This window comes from Oxyura jamaicensis, chromosome 28, assembly GCF_011077185.1.
Source record: "Oxyura jamaicensis isolate SHBP4307 breed ruddy duck chromosome 28, BPBGC_Ojam_1.0, whole genome shotgun sequence".
Taxonomy (NCBI): Eukaryota; Metazoa; Chordata; class Aves; order Anseriformes; family Anatidae; genus Oxyura; species Oxyura jamaicensis.
The window spans coordinates 2,204,967-2,227,464 of record NC_048920.1 but is presented as its reverse complement, the minus strand read 5'-3'; the positions used below and the strand labels follow the sequence as shown (position 1 = coordinate 2,227,464).

The window sequence follows — 22,498 nt, the reverse complement described above, 5'->3', positions numbered from 1 at the left end:
TCCCACATGCAAAACAAAAATTTGAAGCCCGGGAAACCTTGCAATCCATCTTTGCATTTGGCTACAAATTGTTTATCTCATCAGTCCTGTTATCGTAAGGGCTATTACCTGCTGGAGCAGGTGGTTGTTCTGCAAAGGGATCATGCTGGAATGGGTCACCTATGCAGAATAGAAAAATAGTTTGTTTTATCCATTATTTAGCAAGATGATAGAAGTTTGAAAATGTAATTTACTCAACAATTAATCTTCAAGGTCTCAGGTAAGCCATTGGTCACTTACTGCCTTTGAAAGGGTCTGCTCCCTTAAATGGATCAGATTTGAAAGGATCTTCTGACTGGAATGGGTCTGTATGCAATTCTTGTGTGTTATTTGTAAACATCAAGGCTTTATTCTTAAATGGGTCATCCTAAAAATTAAGAGAAGAAACATTACAGCAACTCATCATTATTAAAATGTTCAGCTACCCATTTAGCAGAAATTCTATGGTATCTTGGTTCCTGTTTAAAGATCCTAAAAGTGACTTCCTAAAGAACTTTCTGAATAAAATTAACTTCCTAAAGAGCTTTCTGAATAAGTGGCTTCTAAGCAGAAGTAAATACACAGCAGAAACAAATTTGTATTGTGGACAATAAAGAGGTTGCCAGTAGAGGCCAACCTACACCTTTCTCAAATTATAAAAAACCTCTTCATTGCCCAGTCTGTGCCACAGTAGCCATATGTGCATATAGCACCTGTATAACAGAGTTCCATTGGCAACTGGAGCTTTTCACCTCTAAGAAATACCTCATACTATCCCACTGATACTGCCTCCAACACTAGAAAGATATCGGTTTTCTGTAATCCCTTTACAGGATGCAAATGAAGAAATCTTAATTAAGACTTCTCAAAACAGAAGAGGAAAGAAAAAAAAGGAGGAAGAGGAAGAAAGTACTAAGAAACAGGAAAGGGACACAACATTTTAAAAATTTACTATGAACATATGCCAGAGTTTTCTACCAATGATACTTAGGTTTTATAAATAAGAGAAACATTCTGAAATTTTCCACTGGAAATTAAGCATAAAATTAGTCATGCAAGCACAAAAACGAAGCACTAAATTGACCCTTAAAACCATTTATCTCTATGCATTGCTGTTCTTAATCCACAATCTTTTTTTTTGTGCATTATGTTTTTACAGAGAAAGCGCAGGGCACAAACACAACATGCCTTTTGAATACTTATTAATACACTATAAATATATATGATGTTAAAAAATTGTTTTCACCACCAGCATTAAAATTTTTGCCTTGCGCTGGAGATTTCTACCTTGTAGGAATCATGGTATTTGCTAACATCCCAAAAGTCAACTAAACAAACATCTTAATGATTTTAGATTAAGTTACAAATTGTAAAATACTCAAAATAACAGTATAAAAGTTTTACCATAGTTCCATAATTGCTTCTTTCTGTCTGCCCAAGGCCTTCGCTTATGTCTGCTAAATTTGTCAGGCTACCACCATGAATCCCATTGAGAGCTTCATTATATTCTTCTATACTCTTATTGACTTCTTGATGACTTTCTTGAAGCTGAGAAAGTTTACTTCTTGCCTAAGCGGTAGAAAATATTTCAGTATGTTACTCATTCAATAACCAGTCAGAAAGGCTTAATTCATGCACCAGTATTTTTTTCCTCTTCTGTAAAGACATCTTTCTAGTTGACGTTCAACTTTTAGCATTCAAGAAAGCAAAGGTGATGTCATACAAACTACAATGAATACCTGGTTTATTTCTTCCTGTGTTGATTTTAAAGATTTGATTATTGTTTCAAGCTGCACTTTTCCAGCCTGGATACTCTGCTCTAGTTGAGTCTCTTCTTGCTGGAGGCGATTCAGCTCTGCTTTTGCTCTATTAAGATCATCTTCCTGTGATTTTAAGTCTGATTCCTGAGATTGAATCTGCATTTTCAGTGATGAAATCTGAAACAAAACATTACAAAAATCAAAGAAATTTCAAGTAAATGTACCTTAGCACGTTATGAATTTATAAATAATACAAAGCTATCAACTGCTACAGAAGATGAAAAATGTCATTTGAAGAACTGCATACCTCTTATTATATCACACAAAATCTTTGGTAAAAGCAGGGAGGATGTGCAATAAAACTAAGAAATATTAGTATCTTAAACGACAAAAAATACCACACTAATTATAAAGGTAATCAAAGTGTTTCTTAAATAGTTACACTGTAGTTTTCAGAACTTGGATCCTTTTCCATTCAAATATTATCAGGTATTACACAGCTAATTTTTTTAACTCTGATAAGAGTTACATTTATACCATTGCACAGGACTCCGCTCCACTTTCTTGCATTACTTTAGACACTGAGTTTCTACATGAACATAACACGCTAACTACACTGACAGTTGTACCCCCTGAAAACCTAACTTTAACTCAGAATACTGACATGAGGTTCACAGTAAAAAATATGCACTGCTGCCCACGGGCTGTCTCATGGGTCAGAGGTAATGCTTCTCAACTATTCTAAGTGGCTGAATAAATATTTCATATAATTACAGAACAGCAGTAATTTACGTAGGAAGGGACCTCTGGAGATCATCTAGTTCAACCCCACATTTATAATCTTATGAAAGGCATTCAGGCTAGCACAATCCTTTCTTGGACCTCTGCATTTGTGTGGAAATTGCTATTTATGGTTTAAAAAAAAGAATAAATAAATCAAGCTTATTTATGAAATAAATGGTATTTCCTTCAACAAAAGATGTGATATACTTGAGCACCTCAAGGATTAGCATACACTCACCACCTGTGTTTCTTCCTGGCATTTCTGCCTTACATCATTCAGCATATCTTTCAGTTTGGCTTTCTGCTGGTCCATTTCATCCAGGCGGTCTTGGGCATCTTGTTTTTGAGCCTCCAGCTCTTGCAAGTTACTTGTCTCCCTATCTAAATCGTTTTGCAGTTCCTGAGGAAAATTCCACAGTTTAACTTGCATTTAGCTTTTGTCTTATGGGAATGATCAATCATAGAAAAACAGGTTGGCACACTCCACAAGCTTTTCTATGTCATATAGACTATTTCCTGCATGTGCATGCTTTGTTTCAGCAGGAACTTGTATAAGATATCGTACAAATCAGTGCCCACAAAATGGAAAGAGACTGTGATGCAGAACACATGGAATTGACTTACCCTTGCTATAAAAAACAATCCATTTTGAATAATGATTTCATAAATTACAGTGCCAGTCAAGCACTAATAAACAAATATTTAAAACCACACATGTAACATCCTCTACTTGTATTAACCAGCATCAAAAGAAAGTATTTCTGATGGAGAACAGGAAAATAAACACCTTTTGTAAGTTAGAGGAAAATCCCACACAAGGGAGGAGACTTGCCCAGAAACAACATAAAACAGAAGAAAGAATGCTTTATGACCCCTATATTATTTTAGATTACAATAAAAACTAGTAATTACAAGCAGAGGAGTTTTTACCTGAACTTCATTGGTTTTCTGTCTGATTGATTCTTCCTTTTCCCTAATGTCCTGCTCTAGAGAATATTTCTCTCTGTAAGATAAACAAGCAAACATTTTCATGACTGGTTAAATAATACAACACAAACATACATGCAAGAATCAATTAAATATTATTTTGGAAATACCACAGAAACAAAAATGCCAGCCCTCATTCCGATACATTCTTTCAAGAGTAAAGGTGTGTACATATCAATTATTCTTACAAAATAAGAAAAATTCTATAATTAATCTTCTGAAATCACCTGCTAGACTCCAGGCTGCATTTGCAAAATTGGCTAATTGTGTGGTATTGTTGGGAGATTTACCAACGACTTCAATGACAAGCAGTAACAAACTGATTAAAAGTAACATAATTAAAAGAGAAGTAACAGACATGAGTAGTATATACTTAATTGGTTCTCCTACTCCAAGATTTTGTTAATTGTCCACAACTATTACCTCTGCAGCTGTGCAATTTCTTGACTAATATCATCCAGTTCCTTCACCCCTGTAAATTCTCCTGATCCAACAGAACTTGAACTATCCTATTAAGAATAAAATAGTCTGTTAGAAGGCAGAGTCAGAACAGAACTTACTTTACAAAGGCTGAAGACAAAGGTGAAACACAATCATGATACGCAATTGCAAAATCATGTGGAAGATATCAAAATACTACTACACAATAACCACTGAGTATGCCACACAATTCTCCCTGTGAATCTCCCTTGCCTTTTAAGGGAAAAATGTTGTCAAGTTATTAAGAAAGGATCTCAGTATTTGGTACAAAATCTGACATTATTTTGAAAAGGATTTCTAATCCTTTGAAAAGTCCCTGTAAATAAACAAAAACTACAAGATGGAACTCACTGCGAGTATGATAAATCAGGAGACTTACCATATTTAAATAGCATAGTAAAAGGAGGAAAGTACAGAAAGTGCAAAGCAAGAGCAGAAGGTGTAGAAATAAAAACTTTTTTGAAGTTACAAGTACATGAACAACGTTGCAACATTACAATTACTCACACGGCGCATTTCTGTTAGTGCTGAGATCTCAGTTCCTACAGGGGTCAAGTAACCTGACAGAGTCTATAGAAAAAGGATACAGGAAAAAGCTTAAAAGGACCAGAGCAATAGCAACAACAAAAATACACTCAGAGGCTCAAAGGCTTTCTGCTTAGGGAAAGTAAACAAACAAAAAAAAAGTAAAGGGAAATACTACTTAATTTACAGAAAAGGTGAATGCATTGACATAACAGAAGCGTTCATTAATTTAAGTTTCAGAAATACAGTGAAACACTATTGAGGAATGGAACACAGCAGGATCCAGTAAGAGATTAGATGCTCTTATGACCAGTAATATGCAGTTAACAGTGATGGATACAGGGCTATGGACTGTCATGGGAAAAGGGATGAGTCAAACACCAGATACCAGAAACTAAGTCATCACCCTTCAGTTTCCCATTAAAAGAGTTTTACATTTTCATAGGAGGAATGTAGTGCTGACCACAGCCAGGGTCAGGCTACTAAGACATCTTTTAACCATTCTCTAAAGTTTACAAAAACTTCTTTGAGACAAAGAAGTATTTTTCAAGCTAGGCTTTTCTCAGAGTTATTACTGCTTTATTTATAAAATATGCTACTGTATTGTTCTTTATTTACTGTCTTGTCAAAAATTTATGTATAGTTTGAAACATGAAAGAAAACTCTGTACAAGGAAATAAGAAAAAAGGCAATTCTTTACCATAATATTGCAAAACAAACATACTACGAAGCTAATACTCAAAGTCCACTACTGTTAAGGCACATAAGCTCAGTGTATCTACAAATAAGCAGTGACTTACCTGTATAGGCGTGTTCCTCTCTGTGGGAGGGATCATATCTGGGGACAACACTTGTGGAGGATCAATCCCTTTACTGACCTTCTGTTGAATGAGATACATTGCTAGTGCAAACTGATCTTTGCTTAGCTTTCCTATCTGTCTTGTATCTGCCAAAGCCCTGGTAAAAAATAGATCATACTTATAAACACGGGAAGCATACTTCCTAACCAAGAAGTCTGAAATACAAATATATACGTAATTTTATTTTGATTCAGCCTTATCAGAGCTTGCTTATTCTAGTGAAAAAAATCCATGAACAGAGCAGCACTATTAGACTTAGCTGAACAGAACAGCATTACTATGAGAAAGTTCTTAATAGCACTAGAACTACAAAAAAACAACCAGAATTCACAGTGTGACCTATACCTTTACCCCACTTTCAAGAAAGCAATGTGAGAATTTATTTCTCCCTTGTTTTTCATATAGCCCACATGTTGTAATACTGCAACAAGACAAGTGAAGGAGGGTGATGGGCTTTTTTGTTTTGTTTTAGTGCTAGAATTACAATTCTGGATGGATGAACTGCCTTAGTGAATTGCAAAAATACAGCTACTAGGGAATTCTTACCATATATGTGCTAGGAGAGTCTGAGATAGACCTGAATGCATAAAGATGTCCTTTACTTCTTGGCCACTCACAAAACCATCCATGTCTGTGTCTGTTTTTAAGAAAATGTCATCATATCGCACTTTCTCAGACATCGGTACTACCCAATTCACAGATGGCTGTAAAACAAAGTTTTATATTTCAGTCAAAAGAAGATAAATCACCTTTACCGAGGCACTGAGTATATATAGTTTTCGTCAGATTTGGATTTTCTGAGCACATCTCATACAATCAAATCTGGTAAACAGGTATTTCCCCTTTTCCATGGATGTTTTAGCCAAACACTTTTTATCTGAATTATGAATTTTAATAAATTCATATTATGATAAATACAAAATAAATTTTAATAAATTAATCAGCTGATAAACACTAGTTCTTTGGTAATACAGACCCAACTAGGTATACTAAGTCCCCAAGCTAATAACAAAGCTCTACACAGGAGTTTTGTAAGGCAGATTAATTAATTCCTTGGTATTAAAGCAGATATATGAATAAAACCTTTCCATGGAAAATGGAAATTCTCCTTAAAATTTGCTACACCTCATGGTCATAGTGACTAAAATTCACATATTCTTCTCCATTCCTACGCCATTCTCTCTGCTCAAATCCTCCAAACAACAAACATTTTCAGAAAAAATGCTTACACCAGGAAGAGACCAAAAAGAAATTTTATTCGTACCTGTGCTTGTTTGATGCTGTGCTTAGGAGACAAACTCCCTGTGCTGTTCAGGCTGTTTACACTACCGTGAGATGGAGTGGAACGCAGGCTATCTTTTGGTGGAGGACTTGCAGGGAGAACAGGAACTGCACCAGGAAAGACGGGCGTCTTCTTTCTTTTAGAAGGTGGTATGAGAGAAGGGGGTAACAGCGAAGGAACTGGCTCTTTCTCAAGAGCTCTATAAACCAAATGCATGGCCTGCAAAGGCAAAGAGATCAGATATTACATGTCAACAATAAGAAGACAAAGCAAGATTTTCCAGCATCAGTCATTTACATATTAGTAAAGCAAAAGACAGTAAGATTAGCGACATAAGCCAGAGCAGAGCATCATTCTGAACGTTATTCCGAAAAGTTTAATCTTGATGACACAACCATGCATCAGTATGGTTTTGAAAAAGGTCGTAACTGCATGTGAATGATTTAGACCTTAAAGCAGACTGCAGGAGAGAAACCTGCAAAGCTCAAAAGACAACTGAGAACGACTTGCTCCAGCAGACACACTGTCAACTGAGAACTTAAAGCAACCTACCACAGCAAATTCGTCTTTGTCCAGGTGACCATCTTTATCAATATCACTGAGATCCCAGACCTACAACAATTATGATAAAAACAGTGACTTTGAGAACAAGTTACATTCTGTGCTTTTCATGATAATTGTCATTGTATTAAGCATGCTCTCTAACAGCTCCTAACAGATTTTTTGTGGAAATCATATCAGTTATATTAGACGTAGCTAAGCATTCTCTCGTGAAACTGACTGGATTTAGAGTTTTCTGGCAACATGAATCAAGTATTTTGTGGAAACAATGGTTCTAACAAATTCTGCATGCAAGAGAGGCAGGTTTTCCATCATTCTGTATTGCAATTAAGGATTCAACAAGCTGACTAAAAACATCCAGAGGTGGCTTTTGGAATTCTCCAGACAGTGTGTGCTAGCAGATTATCCCAAGTTGTTTTACAAGAAAGTTAAGATATTTTAGAAAAATCAATATATTTCTAATTTGCATTGCATTCCAAGATTTCTAGTTTTCTTTTTTTTTAGTCAAAAAATACATCCACTTCTCAGAATTACTTTGCCCATTTCTTCAATCTCCTATCTTGTGAACAAACTCTTCTTGAACAGGAACAAGCTTCCTGCGTTTTGATCATGAAAATAACATGAGAAAATATGAAGACCTTCAAGACTGAGTGCTTCACAATATTCAGGTGTAGAATTAAAACAAGTCAGACTTAAATTTTACAGATAATATATAGAAAGAGTTCTTCTTAAATACATGAAAGCATATCATAATGCAGATACAGCTCTTCCATAGAATGTATTAATTCTCAATCATATCAACATGCAGACAGTAAAAGGAACACATTTTAAATTCAAGTAGGAAAATACTTGAAGGTTTGCTTCCCTTGCAAGTATACAATGGATGTGCTAAACTCAGATCTTAGAAGTATTTATAAATATACGTGAAAAAATACTTGACAATTTGACAGCTACAATAAACCAGGATGTTTTAAAGTGCTCTCTTATACAAACAGTGGATAGATTTAATGGTATGTCTAATAACTTGCACTTGGAAAAGTGACAAAACAGTGGAATACAATGTTATTAAAGCTATTACGGTTTAGGAAAGCTTTCTGTTGTTGTTGTGTGTTTTTTGTTTTTAATACAATCTCAATCAAAATTTCCAGCTCTTAAACTGAACACGGAGATAACGAAGCCAATCTACATTAGGGCCCAAATTACTATTATTATTTTTACTTCTAAGTGGATGACTTCAGACCCTACTTAACGTTCTAGCTTTATAGCAAGCACTTGATGTAAAATCTCAGCCAAAACATGATCTATGTTGATAAGTTACACTTAAATATTTAACACTGCAACTAAAAGCTTAACAGAGAATAGCTCCATCTAAACAGCATACTTACCCTTCCCAGGATATCAAGAGGTAGCTTTGAATTCATCAGTACTGGTTTTACTTTGTCTCCTGAAAGTAAACCATTTACTGGCAAAAGGCTTTCAAAAATACCATCAAACTTTGCTTTTTCTTCCACCTAGTTGGTAAGAAATAGCCTGAATAAGTAAAAAAGTGTGCCTGTGTGAGTGTTGAAAATGAGATCTTGCAAGAAATTAAGACTGGTCAGTAATGCATTTATTCTAAATTTCCAAGCTTTCTTGCAAGTGCCACCATGCAGTATTTAAATGTAAAATCCATGGAACTAGATTTAGGAGCTTAGTTTCAAGGCTAAAGTTATGATACCTAAGAGATTTTAACGTGCAACATGTAAGATACATTTCTGTAGTGTTCTGAAAGGACAACACAATCTGATTAAAACACTCCTGACAAGATTTTAAACTAGATATTACTCATTCCAAATAATTTGTTTCCCATTTCATAGTACAACATGCAAGTAAAAGATCAACGTTAGAAGCTATTTTGGAAAACGTTTGAATCTGAAAAGTACCTAAATACAAATATTCCAATGTATGTATCAAAAGTTACTTTATTCCAGTGATATATATCGTGTATATCACTGAATGCTGTATTAGAACATATGAACTCAAGCTTTAAATTAATACTTCAGGATGGATTTCATGAAATGCTTCACTATTCTCAGTTGGGTTCCTTATACAAACAGGAAAGTGCCTACTAATAGGATTCTGAAAGAAACGTAGGCAGAAGATTAAAATTCATTGTGTCTTAACAACATCACACCAGGGGTTGCCAAAGGTTTGTTTAATACTTATTTCAAGCATAAAACTGCAGCTCAATATTCTCTATTGTGCACTGGGAAGGAAGGACTGCAAAGGAAGGACTTTTGAAGTGGGAAATATATTTGATACACAATTGTCTCACTGCAAAAATTACAGACAAAGAAAATATTTACTTTTAAAGAATGGATGGAATGTGTTGTCTTTTACACTTACCCTAACAGCCCAGTGAGTCTCTGTTGAAGGTGGTGTGATCAGCAAGGGACTGCTAGTGTCATGCTAAAATGAAAGATTTAGTTTTATACAAAGACATGCACACATTTGTCTCTAATCCTTACTAAATGCTTTAAGAGATGGTTACAGGCATGAAGCTTAACTACACTGGAAAAAAAAAAAAAGAAAAAAAAAAAGCTGTACATATTTCCAAATAAAAAAGTATGCCATACTAACTTGTACTGTTACAGTACTTGGATGAGGACACCGCTCACTAGGTCCCCAGCCCCAGAACTACGACAAGCTAAGGTACGATTCCACATCAGCTTATGTAGGCAAAGCTGCAGTCATGCCCTTCACTGTTGATCCAGTCCCAAAATAATATTTTTTTAATTATCTTTATATATATATTTTCATTAATTTAGGTTTTAACCACATCAGCTTCCTGAACGAGTTAAACTCACACTGATTTTGGAGTCCAGGAAGGGGCTGGAACATATTACTCAGGAAGACAGGACAGTTGCAGACATGACTGCAGCTATCTTACGGAACAGTCTGACAGCAACCTGAAGTCTCAGAACCATGACATTTATGAGACAGATGATTCCAGTATTTCAGCTGAAGATTTAGCTCTCATATAATACATACATACATTCATGTACATATTACTTACAAATTTAGGAGGTGGCACAGTCAAGTTCAGATTGCTCAGGTTAACATCATGGCCATTCTGTGCACATGCTACAAGGCGCAACGCGACATAGAAACCCTACAAACAATAGTGCCTTCTATTAAAATAAGCAAGCAGTTTAAGTCACCCTCTCCAATACATATATTAACAGCGTACATGTTCCCCTAAGTATGGAAATAACAGACGCAGAGCCCCACTCAGTTAAATGCACAGCACCAACTACCTCACCGCTTTTAAAGATGATTCAAGAAAGACTTTACAAAAACATGGAAAAGGGAGAAAAAAACTAGTGCTCAAGAAGGTTTGTTCCACAACTATTTTTAACATTTGTTTCTTAAGAATTGATAATATTCAGAAAACAAACGAACAATGCTCCATATCTGCATGTTTACAGAGAATTTATACTCCAAGCCATTTTTAATAATGCCAGTTATGTTCTTCCATGCAAGAAAGATTTCTAAAACAGGTCCTAAAGTCATGGTTGGTATTTGTCAGTTTCAGTGGCTTCAGTGACTATGTATCTGTATCACGCACAGTGATTATTTACAAAACAAGAGGAAAAGAAAATGAGAACAAAAGTTCTCCAGCACCCTCACTGAGTTAATGCACTTGGATACGAGCAGCACTAGGAAAAAAATAAAAACAAAATAGATCTTGTAAATGAAAACTTACCAAAAAAAAAAAAAAAAAGCTAAGAATAATTATTAGGGATGTCAGGACTTTCTTGAATCAAGGTTCAACTGTGAAAGGTAACGTAAGAAGTTTACAGGCACATTTTATTTACCTGTTTATCCAAGTACCCTTTCCCTTCTGGGTCAGCCAAATCCCATATCTGTGGAGATACAAAATAAAAGCCATTGTAACTTTAAAATAAAATTTAATTCAGCTCAACACTTCATACTGAATGTCTTCTTGAACTGTTCATTGCAGCTTTTAAGTTATGAAATATAATGTTATTAAATTCTCAGGTTAACAACAAAAATGTTACACAAAAGACAATTTCTCCTTGCTGCATCCAACAAAACTCAGACCAAGACCTTGGAGCTATTACCAGTCTCTGACTAACAAAATGTTCAAAGGATTTGGTTTACATTCCACCGCATTCCCGTCTACAACCCCCTTCTGCTTAATCTTAGCTGCAGTTAAACAAACGCACAGATAATTACTGCACAACATTGTCTAATTCCTTCAACTTACTTTCCCAAGGATAATATCAGAGAGACCAGACTTTTTAAGGAACAACGCCGCTTCACTTGCCCCAACTCTCCCCGTATATGCTGGATCTACCTGAAAGACAAAAATTGGCATTCAAGGGAAGCATGTCTGCCATGAAAGGAGAGATGAGAAATGAAATCTCTTATCTCTAATTCAAAAGTTATACATGCATGTGGCTACCACTCAGCAGAGAGAATTTACAGAAGTTTAGCATGGGAAAAGGGGAAGAGAAGAGAGGGAAATCTTGGGTAAAGGAAATCGTACTTTCTTTTTTAATCTTTTTTAAAACCTACCTGTTTGTAGTAAGTTTCATATAATGGATTTCCAGTTGAAAACTGAAAAATAGGAGAGAGAAGAAAATGAAGAATGAATTGCAATCACAAATAGCCTACCTTTAGCAAGTGAAAGAAAAAAAACAGCACATACTACTTTGTGTATTACTTCTATTAAAGATTTTTTTTAAAAAAAGTTAATTTGCTCATGTTTCAATTACCAAGTTTGGAACAAAATGTGGAAAGTAGTGATCCCCCCAGACTTGCAGCCAACAGACTCATCACCTTCCCATTCACCAACATTCATAATTACACTCACACTTTTAACACTACACGGTACAAGGTTGTGTTGAACAGCTTTGAACTATTTGCAAAGGTGACAGCTGGAGACCTACTAATAGTAAAAGCGGAGTTTTTAATCATAACACTGACTTGATGACCTCCTACATCACATAGATACTTATGGAGTACTTTCAGCAAACAATTATACACACACAGCCCTGCCATCAAAATATACCTGTGTCTATGTTTTTTTCATGATTTTAAACAAAAACAGTTAAAAAAAAGAATGAATTGTATGGTTAATTAACAAATGTTGCAATTCCCTGGCAATACTGTTTGAAGATTTCAGCTTGATGTGACCATTACAACAAAAGCAGCAAACACACGGCCCTGCCTTCGTGTATTAAACAAGCAGATTCCTCTTCCCTCTTGCTGACAATCCAAGGAAGTGAGAGCAGAAATGCCAAAAGAGCAGAAGCCCCCAAAGGCACCTTCCCCTTTGCCTCCTGCACTAGCCACACAAGTTCTCGTCACGCGAAGGTCACACCTCCACACTGCTACCTCAATGCCAACAGCAAAAAAAATTACAGCCCAACCTCCATCTCAAACAAGTCGCTCCTTACGGCTGTCGGAGGCCTTAGAAAACCAGTGACAAAGCAACCCAATAAACAGGGCTCAGGGATGTTGAAACACCCCAAAGCCTGCTCGGGATGTTCTACAGGACATAAGTCAGACACCTGACGAATGATGACTTCACGCTCACTCTGTCACCTCCCAAATGCCATCTTCATCCTCGTCACCCACGGGGACTTCTGGATTTTCTACCTACTCCGATGGGGAGACGGAAATGTGACAAAAGAAAACGAAGACTGACAAGAAGCATAAAACTTCATTTGATGCAAAGAGGACCTTCCTGTAAGTTTACAATAAACATGCCAAATCTTTATTTAAGGAGCTATCCAAAACAACCAGCCTCTATTAATCGAAGGCCAGTGAACACTGAGCACTTGGAATGTCAAGTATTCTACCCGGCTAGCAAGACCACACATTTAGAGGACTTTCTTAAACATCTTCAAGGCACTCCACTTAACTCCATCAGCAAAATAAGGCACTGTGTTCGCCAACATCACGACATGCTCTTGTTCTTCTGGAAGCTGCAAAGCAGTTCAGAGGAAGAAAGCTGCGGCCATAACTCATAAACCTGACTCATCTTTCTGCTGGCTTGTAAATGAACGGCATAGTTAAGCACCACGTTCCTGTCCAAAGCAGGAAACACATCGTTCAGAGAAAAGGAGGAAATAGGAAATGGTCTGTCCAACTCTCAATAAACCGCTGTGTGTTTTAGCCAGCTTCCACCCAGCCATACACCCCTTATTTCTCAGAAAGCTCAGAGCAGCTAGCCAGAGACCAACTCCAAGCTCCTCTAACCAATTTGGCGAGTTTCCTAGAGCACGCAGAGACTGGATTCATACCAAGATCGAGAGCAAACCGCTCCAGCAGCCCCATGGAATGACCTCACCCCGTCACCAGACGTCTTCCCATCCTCACATGATGCTGTCAGCCACGACACGGAGCTGACTTACCTGACGGAGGCGGCAGGAATCCAGGGTGTTGTGCTTAAATGCTGCGAGGTTTCCTCTACGGCACTGTGAAGGCATCCAAGTGCTGCTGGAAAGCACTCCAACACTCCACTACGTGCAGAATTTTAACAAAGCCTAAGCCTTTCTGACCGATTTACCTAAATGACTGCTTCTCCGTGACGAAGCAGACCAGACAAAATGGGCTCAACTGATAAAAATAGCATAGCCGCCCAGCCACCCATCAGCACGCGTGACTACCTCACCATCATTCAAGATTATTCTGTGACTTGATGGCATCAGCTGATAAGGAACCTACATAACACGTTAACGTTGGCAATCAGACGCGTTTTGAAGGGCTCGCAGCTGATGAGTAGCTAACGGATATAACCTGTTACACAGCAGCTCGTGTGACAACACTGGTGTCTGCGCCTACTCCATCCTCCCAAAAACGTCACCGAGGACCAACGCTTTGCCCTGTCTCCCAAGCAGACACCTCGGAACCATGGTGCCTTGGTGTTTCACCTCTAAACGATTTCCTGCGCAAATGTGAAGTTCAAAATCTCTGAGAACAGACCCGGTACACACGCCCTGCAGCACACACACGGACGCGCCTCCACGTCCCTTACCACAGATCTGGGAAAAAAGGCAGGAAGGAGTAAGCTGCTGCCACCAGAGCAATTACTAAACTAATTAGTTTAGTAGTATTAATAAACTGATACTAAACCAGCTCCTCTTCGCTGAGGTCACGTCTGGGCCACAAAGGACCCTGCACCAGAGGAACCATTTTTCTTTGTTGCCCTCCTGATTCACAACTTTCTTTTGGCTGCTCATCACATCACAAGGTGGATGAGAAAAGGAACTTTGAAAAGAGGAAAAAACGGGTGTCCCACAGAGATGAAAGCCAAAAGAAGGTTGCTGCTGCCCCAGAAAGACTACCTTCGCCTTTACTCTGCTTGCTGAGTATCCTGAGCCGTCTCAAAAGACAGAGCTACGAAATGATCCGCGCTGTCCCAATATCTCTAACGCAACTCTCTGTAACCTTCAGAGGCTGTAAATCAAACAAGCCTGCACAGTGGAAAGACTGTAGATAAGGTGGCCAAATATTCAGGAAAATAAAGTTATCAAGGGTACATCAAAGCCGGTTCCCATTGATATTTAACACCAAGAACTGATTTTATGTACTTGTTCTTCAGCCCTTTTTGTGCTTAAACAAAGACAGCTGAGATTTAAGTATCGTGCATACTGTAGGTTAGACACCCAAATTTTTCCTTCACAAAAATGTAACTTCATAGGACAGGAAGAGCGCTATAATTAAATTCATTTGTGAAAAAAAAAATATTATCAAACACTTTCACATGCCTGAATTAGGCGCATTGCTTATAACTCCTAGTATGTTGATTTCAATATTCTTGTACTATAACTGAATTAAGACGCTTCAGCATTATGGTGCATGTAACCTGTCCCGTTTCTCTTAATAGCATTTCTGGCACTTATTATAACCAGCGTTTATCCTTGTAACAATCATGAAATTGAGGCTATTAAAAGAATTTTACTAATTCCTTGTTTACTGCCCTAACTACAGCTAGATTATTCTTGACAATTCAAAATAGAAGTAATTCTTTTCAAAGCAACGCTTCCAATGAACTAGTTGTTAAATAACGTTGAAATAACACATATATGCAGAAGGCCCTTTTTCGAGATAATGTGTTAAGCTATACAAGAGAAAATACCATTGATGCAGTTATAATTTGCACAACAAAGCAGCACAATTTCTAGTATAATAAATATTTGATGCGTTTTTACTGACGTACTACAGCTATTCCACAACAACAAACTCTTCCATGTCCAGGGCTTATTTTCTCTATATATATTTTGCACCACATTGCTTGACTCGAAAACTTTGGCTAACAGTTTGTATGTTCATGGATGTTCTCAGATGTTTCTGAGCATGTTCTTTTAATTAAACAGATGTTAATCAGGACTCTTACTGCTTCCCCAAAGCTAAAAAGAGGTATTCTCTCTTAGTAAGAGACACTATAAATTACGTGTCATCTAAACATAACGTAGCCTCGTTGAGAAATTTTCAATGTCACAAATGAGAGTTTATTATTAAATGGAAATAGATATATGTGAATAATTTGAACCAGTAGCAGTTGTTCTGAATGCCTTCCTGGCCTAGACACAATGCAGAAATAAAATAGTTTTTGTTTCAAGGCATTAGAGGGATTATTTTGTTTTTATTGTTTTACAGGAAACAAGTAAATTGAGTATCTTCACAGTGCCATAAAAAAAGAATACGCAGCAATCACACTGATCAGGCTGAAATTACTTCGGTGAGAAATTAATCAAAAACCCTAATGACAACAAGAACAGGATTCTGGACAAGCATCCCAAATGCTGAGGCACAGCTCAGCACAGGGGCAGGCCGACCCTTGTTGGGGCCCAGCTCCGAGGCTCGGGGTGCTCCCCTGGCCCCCCAAAGCCTGCAGCTGCCGGGTGAGCCCCTTCTTCTCCTTCCTTCATCCTGAATCCTTCCTTGGTGTGCCCGCGCCTCTCGCTACTCCTCGTGCGCCTCCCAAACATTCGGTAACATCGTGACACCCCAAGTCGTGACACCCCAGGAGCCGAAGAAGGAACCACCCCGCGTTACAACCAGGCGAACGGGGCGACGTGCCTCAAGTCAGCGCCCGGAGCAAAGCAGGGCGCCGGCCCCAGCCCCCCTCAGCCCTGCCCCGCACCACCCGCCCCGACCCCCCCCGGGGCCTCCATGAGGGGAGGGCGCCGCCGCCTTTTGTGCCCCCACAGCAGCAGCCGGCACCGCGGGGGGGGCTGTGCCCAGCCCCAACCCGACCCCGGGGGGGAGACAAGCGGGGCCTGCTCCCCGCCGCGGGCCCGGAGGAGGGAGCCCCGCCGGGCAGGGCCCGCTCCCCGCTCCCCCCCCCCCAAGCTGCGCCCGGCCGCCGGCCCCGAGGGCCCGCGCCTCCCCTCAGCACCCCCCGGCTGAGGCGCCGCAGGGCCGGGCCGGGCCGGTTACCTGCTGGCTGAGGGGGATGAGCGCCGCCATCTTCCTCCCGCTGATTCGGGCAGCGGCCGGGGCGGGGGAAAAGGCGGGGGAAGGCGGGGAGAGCGGCGGCGGGAGGCACCGCCGGGCCTCCGGGGCCTGCTCCGTCGCCGCCCCGAGGAGCGGGGCCGCGGCTTATCGGGCTCCGGCAGCCGTCCGCGCCCCGAGGAGCGGGCGCTGAGGTGGCTGTGCAGGCCCGCAGTCGGTTTGCTCCTCGCCGTGGCTCCGCTCCAGCTGCCTCAAGCGAAGCTGGCGGTGACCTACCTACGTTGGGGACAAAGTAGGGCTAGGGAAGGCAGGAGCTGCCTTAGGGAACGTTGTTCCAGGTACTGAGTACTGATCGACCTTTTAACTTGGCTGCAGCTCATCCAGCTATCTTTTGACTTGGTTACACGAAACCTTGTGGAAATAGACTTCACCCGGTTAAGCTGCCTCGGGTCTCCAATACAACATTTAGCATTAAATATAACAGGGTTAACAGCTCCCTGCCTGGGCAGTATAGATATCAAAAAGCAGCTTGAACAAGGCAAGGTCACTGCAGTCATATAAAAGCTAAACCAAGAGGAACTGGTAGAGGAAAAGAACTAAAAGCTGGCAGTGAAGTTTTTCAGTGTCTATAAAAATTCTTTAGAGGGTCATTGCAAGTTGTCTTACAAGGTGCAGGACTCAGAGATAAGTGAAGGAATTTGACCTCCATTGCACCACAGACCAGACAACGAGCTTCCACTGCTCCTTCCACTCCCCCTTTCCTTACTTCACTGAACTGTTCAGGCAGCAGCAGGAGAGGTGGTATCAGAGTAGCTAAGAGGTAAACAAAAAACAAGGGGCTCAACGTCTGGCTTCAGTTTTAGCTAAATTTATAGCATTACTTTTAAGAAAAGTGGAAGAAAAGGAAAGAAACCCACACCTAGAAATGCAGAAGAGCAAAAAGATGAGAAAAGAAGGAAGAAAGGACACGTGATAAAAGTGACTGAGCAAAGTTAAAAGAGCAAGAAGTTACAAAAGGTCAAACAAAAATATGCAGTGGTTGCTGGCTCAGAAATCCTTCCTCAGATCTGCACCCCTTCAAAACTGTTGTTTCTAGTGGAAAGGTTGTAGTTTTAGGACAGCTTCTAGGTACTGTACACATTTGTTTCAGGTTTTCAAAGGGAAAAGTGATCTGATTATTTGTTTCTAAGGGCAGATTTGCAGATGGACAGACAGCTGTCACCTAATGACATACACTGAAGCGAAAGAGAAAGGGAGTACCATCAGGAGATAAGTACCACAGAAAAGCCAAGAGCAACCCTAGCAGGCTCCCAGCAGCAATACAACTGTAGTAATCCTCGAACCAGGGACAGGTGCATAATTACTACAAAAGCTTAGCAAAGCTTATCTCCTTAGTTTTAAGAATGTAGTGAAACATGCTTCACACAGCTGACATGCCAAATCCTTTAATGAAGTAACAAAAAGCTTATTTTGATCTCCTCAAAACAAGCATGAATTTTAATATTAAATTACAAAACTGTTCCAAAAACGGTGCTCTTAGTGCAACACTTAAAATGTATTTAATACAATTGCTATAAAAAATTAGTTTTTAACTATAGTACTTTCTAATAAAAGTAACTGAAAAGTTCACACACTATTTTTTTAAAGTCCAGTCTTAATACAGCCTCATGAATGCAAGTTTCAACAGGCTGTTAGCCAAACATCAAAATCGTTATAGAAAGATATAATTGGGGAAAAAAAAGTGTCTTTCAAATAATTAAAGCTCTTCTTTCCTGATAGAGCTCCTCATCACTCGATCTCTTTGAGATTTTCTTTTTTCCTTAAACCGTTGCTCGAAGTATTTTTCTTCTGTGACCCTTTCTCTCTTCTGCTCCTCCTCAGTCTGCCTGATGTTCATTTCCTTTTCAGGATCCTAATATTAAAGATTTCATTTTGTGCACCAATAGGATCTTGCTCAGATTAGACAGAATTTTTAAGATGTAACGCTCAAGAACCAAAATAACCAAGAATTTTGTGTACTACCTTTGTTTCTCCCCATGTTTCATCTCCAAAGTCTTCTGCATAATCCTCATCATCTGTTATCAAGAAGTTGTCAAAAATTGTGCCAGCTCTCACCTTTGAGGGAAGAGGGGAAAAAAACAAGATGCCTGTTTTCCTTATGGTTCTAGTTTCATTCTTTTAATAATGCTTGTATTATATATTCCATAGATAGAAAACATGTTAAGAACCCCACAGCTTTCTGCAGAATTTGATAAAGTATTCTCTCTGTTTTTGGAAAACTAGCAACTTTGGAAAAAGCAACTTCAACTTTAGATGCTTTACTGCTCATAGAAATTTTAAGTCTCAGTTTTAGCTAGTGATGAAACCTGAGGTAGAGGAATATCTCAGAGGGGCCTCCAGAGGGCAGATTTCTCCTCGTTAACCTTTGAGAAAGTCAGGAGTAACTGAGCTGCTTGAAGTCTCAGCTATGAGCCTCAAGTCAGGTGGAATAAGTCATACTTTACAACACTCACACAGATTAGTTTAGGCCCCTCACTTAGCCGTAGATGGTTATGAACCAAGAAACAACTACAACAGAAGCCTAATGCATTTTGTAAAGACTTTGCGGTTTTGTATATATATTTAAGTAAAAGCAAGTTAAACACACTGGTCATCACAGATAATGCTTACGTTCAAAGGTTAAACAAACTGCCATACATCCAGTGAAAAAAGTTCTTTATTTTCCACTATCTGCAGTAAGCTCAACTCACCTGCCAGATATCTAGTCCAATAATGCTGATGTTTTCATAACTGTAGATATTGTAGTCTGGTGAGTAATTTGGATTGTCAATCTTTGGGTGAGGCCAAACCCCTCTGTAATTTGGGTTATCAATCTGCCTTGGTTGCCACTCCCCCTAGGATAAACCGCATATTCTGAATACAGTCAGGCAAAGAAAAGTTGCTTAACATGCTATCCATAACTAGATCTACAAGACTATTAATACTCTGTATAGAGGATTCTTGACCATAGGATAACTCCATTTTCCATTCACAGAATCATCCCAGTCCTCAGGTTTCTCAGCACTGGTGTCCATTATGTATTCAGGTTCATCCCAATCCTTTAAAAAGGCACAGAAAGATTAAAGAAAGCAAAGCTAGTGCACAGTTCAACTACATCAATCAGCTTCAATAGAATCGAAATAACCTGATAATGCAGAATAAGATTCAAGAGACCAGGTTACCTCAGGTTTGAGGTCATTTGGATCATCAATTTGGATTCGATCATCCCAGTCACGGGGCTTCTTCACTGCTGGATCATTAATTTTCCTTGGTGGCAAAAAATCTAAATCATCTTCTAAGTTGCCTGATGCAGCCACTTCATTATCAATTTTTACTTCATACGTCTGATCTGGCCTTATAATCAAAGTATACAGATGCGTGTATCCATCAACCTGGGTTTTAAAGAAAGCAAGTCAAATCTTTTACAAGCTTTAAATATAGCTCTTAGGAACTTCCTTGAATCAGAGTTACTAATTCTAATGGATTTTTTCATAGACAGTAAGAAAAAACAGTTTTCTGGAGAGGGAAAACAAAATTATTGACGTGTATTAACATTCCAAGTATATTTTCTAGCCTTTCCTTCTGGGTCTGAGCAAGACTGAATGGTTGCAGGAAAACACAGCCCACATCTGATTGGCAAAAGGAAATGTCACAAGATTGCATATAGTGGTATATAAACTAAAATGACTACTTTATCTAAGTTATTTATACCCCAAATAGCTGGAACAAAGGCACATGAAGTTTACCACATAGCTTGAAAGCGAAAATATTTAATGTATAACCAGCAACTTACATTTACATCCCAGAAAAAAGCACTCTCTCTCAGAAATGCTGAATTAAAGTTACAACAAAGAAATACAAAAACATACAGTTCTTAGTAACATACAGCAGCCTTACAACCTAGTTCCACCCTGTGTCAGGGTCAGGTGATTATGAACACAATCACTGAACTACAAAAATTACCGTGAACTGCAAGATATCCGAGGTCCTGAAATTAACATGATTTTTAAGATATGGTGAAAGACAACTTCTCAAAGGTGATACATGCTTAGAATTGTGGGCTTTTGTTTGTTTTCAGTTCTTAATATTCTTCTAGTTTGGTCATCTTAAAGTTTATCTATTCCCAAAGTGTGCATTTACCTTACATCTGATTGGTTTCTTGATTGGGTGGGGTTTATTCTTGTAATCTAAAATAACATGGACTTTCTTTGTCTCAGATCCACAAATATCTGGCCCTACAAAGAGATAACAGGCTTTGCATCCTTAACTTGTTTGTAGAAAGATACTGGTTGTTTACTTTTCCTTCTAACACTACTAGACATCTCTCCCATTCCACATTATTTTTGTGGAATGCCATTCCACTTTTAATGAATGACGTGGCTTCCATTCTAAAGTTTCAAAAGCTACCTTAGAATTACATAATTACATTTTGTCTAGTCTGAGGCTTATTTCTGTTACAGCCTTAACTCAGAAAACAAACAAACAAAAAAAAAAAAAAAACGAAATCCAGGCAAGATGAAAGTTATCTGTGGCATAAGCTGAATAACTATGTAATCACATGACCTACATAATGACAAATTTCACTTAGATACAAACACACTAACTTTACCACATCACACAGGAATGGATGCAAGAGCAGATAATGGCCTACAGAACATATTTCAAGTAAAAGTCGTCAAAAAAATCTTGCTGAGTGGCTTTTGTTCTATGCACACTCTCTGCAAGCATGGAAGAGCTCACTGCTTAGTCACGACATTCTTATTCTTATGAAGCCTTCCATTACTTTTTTCCTACTATTCCAACAACCTTCCTTTAGAAGCTGCACAACAGCAGGGACAATATTTTCATAATGCAAAAGTAACTTTAAACTCACCAAACATTATATAATAAGGGGAATCTCCACTCAGGTTCTTCTGATCCAAATCTGAAGAAAATATCTTAACATATCCCCCACCACAATCTATCTTCTGCTCGTGTTTCACAGTGTATTGAATGACCAGGGTCTTCCCTTTGTTACTAAATGGTTTAAATCGTGAGGAGATTGCATAAAATTTGGAGTTCTCACTAGTCTGAAGACCTGTAAGGATAATTAGGATAACATTCAAACATTCACTTTTCTCGCTGTTTGTGCGGAAAGAACACTTCTATTGCCACACATGGCAGGTGCTATTAAGACCAATCCCCAGCTCCAGAGATGGCTTCCACGGTGTATTTTTCACAAAATCCACACACCTTTATCTCGCACTGGATCTCCGTAGAACTTCCCAGCCGTGAGTTTAAACTCCCCAAGCCTTTCTGCCTTGTACTCGGAGTGCACCCACCTCTTCTGCCAGCCGGCTGCCCCGCCGGGCGGTACCAGAGCCCACAGGGGACACAAAATGGCCGTTACGGGAAGGGAACAGCGTGAAAGGGGTCCCGTTTCTCCCCACCGCCCCCTCCCTCGCCCACAACCTCCATCCAGAAACTGCTCCTGGAAATACACCGCGGCTCGAGCAGCCCCCAGCGCGGCCCCGAGGAGCAGGAGCGGCCCCAGCCCCCGCCTCAAGGCGCCGCCGCCACCGCCCGGCCCCGCCGCGGCCGCCATCGCCCTCACACAGCAGCGGCCTCGCGCCTCAGCCCAGCGCAGCGCCTCCGCCTCGCGCCTTCGCGGCCCATCCGTTCTATGGAGAGCTCTGATTGGCTACCTCTTCCCCCGCTTCTTGTTAGCCGCCATCCGATTGGCTTAGCTTCCC

General features: G+C 39.4%; 2 protein-coding genes across 7 annotated transcripts in view; both read right to left on the bottom strand.

The window, feature by feature from the left end:
• Positions 1–16,869, bottom strand: part of EPS15L1 (epidermal growth factor receptor pathway substrate 15 like 1) — a 42,449-nt gene extending 25,580 nt beyond the window's left edge. For 2 of the 6 annotated variants that reach the window (XM_035348007.1, XM_035348010.1), the window contains exons 1-19: positions 16,713–16,868; positions 11,838–11,879; positions 11,527–11,616; positions 11,114–11,161; positions 10,312–10,407; positions 9,642–9,704; positions 8,642–8,767; positions 7,248–7,307; positions 6,678–6,914; positions 5,960–6,117; positions 5,354–5,510; positions 4,536–4,598; positions 3,972–4,057; positions 3,492–3,564; positions 2,800–2,961; positions 1,758–1,955; positions 1,423–1,587; positions 280–406; positions 109–159 (exon numbers count right to left, since the gene is read on the bottom strand). In XM_035348007.1, the coding sequence (XP_035203898.1) occupies positions 109–159; positions 280–406; positions 1,423–1,587; positions 1,758–1,955; positions 2,800–2,961; positions 3,492–3,564; positions 3,972–4,057; positions 4,536–4,598; positions 5,354–5,510; positions 5,960–6,117; positions 6,678–6,914; positions 7,248–7,307; positions 8,642–8,767; positions 9,642–9,704; positions 10,312–10,407; positions 11,114–11,161; positions 11,527–11,616; positions 11,838–11,879; positions 16,713–16,742 (2,032 nt within the window). In that variant the 5' untranslated portion in view covers positions 16,743–16,868. Of the gene's footprint in view, positions 1–108; positions 160–279; positions 407–1,422; positions 1,588–1,757; positions 1,956–2,799; positions 2,962–3,491; positions 3,565–3,971; positions 4,058–4,535; positions 4,599–5,353; positions 5,511–5,959; positions 6,118–6,677; positions 6,915–7,247; positions 7,308–8,641; positions 8,787–9,641; positions 9,705–10,311; positions 10,408–11,113; positions 11,162–11,526; positions 11,617–11,837; positions 11,880–16,712 lie in introns of those variants that run through there. The other 4 variants (XM_035348009.1, XM_035348008.1, XM_035348011.1 and 1 more) reach the window with 4 other exon arrangements.
• Positions 16,870–18,371: 1,502 nt separating this feature from the next.
• Positions 18,372–22,462, bottom strand: CALR3 (calreticulin 3). Its single transcript, XM_035348028.1, has 9 exons — positions 22,218–22,462; positions 21,999–22,103; positions 21,640–21,843; positions 20,907–21,001; positions 19,949–20,158; positions 19,712–19,825; positions 19,478–19,621; positions 18,750–18,842; positions 18,372–18,639 (listed from the first exon to the last, which is right to left on the bottom strand). The coding sequence occupies exons 1-9, from the start codon at positions 22,348–22,350 to the stop codon at positions 18,484–18,486; spliced, it is 1,254 nt and encodes a 417-aa protein (XP_035203919.1). The 5' UTR covers positions 22,351–22,462; the 3' UTR covers positions 18,372–18,483.
• Between the last annotated feature and the right edge of the window lie 36 nt (positions 22,463–22,498).

Bases quoted from the DNA above. Each gene is read 5' to 3' on its own strand.
- CALR3 (XM_035348028.1), bottom strand. From the start codon at position 22,350: ATGGCGGCCGCGGCGGGGCCGGGCGGTGGCGGCGGCGCCTTGAGGCGG. The intron at 20,159-20,906 runs GTAAATGCACAC...TTTAAAACCCAG, and splicing joins AGAAACCAATCAGATGTAAG to GTTGATGGATACACGCATCT. The intron at 18,843-19,477 runs GTGAGTTGAGCT...CTTCCCTCAAAG, and splicing joins TTGGACTAGATATCTGGCAG to GTGAGAGCTGGCACAATTTT.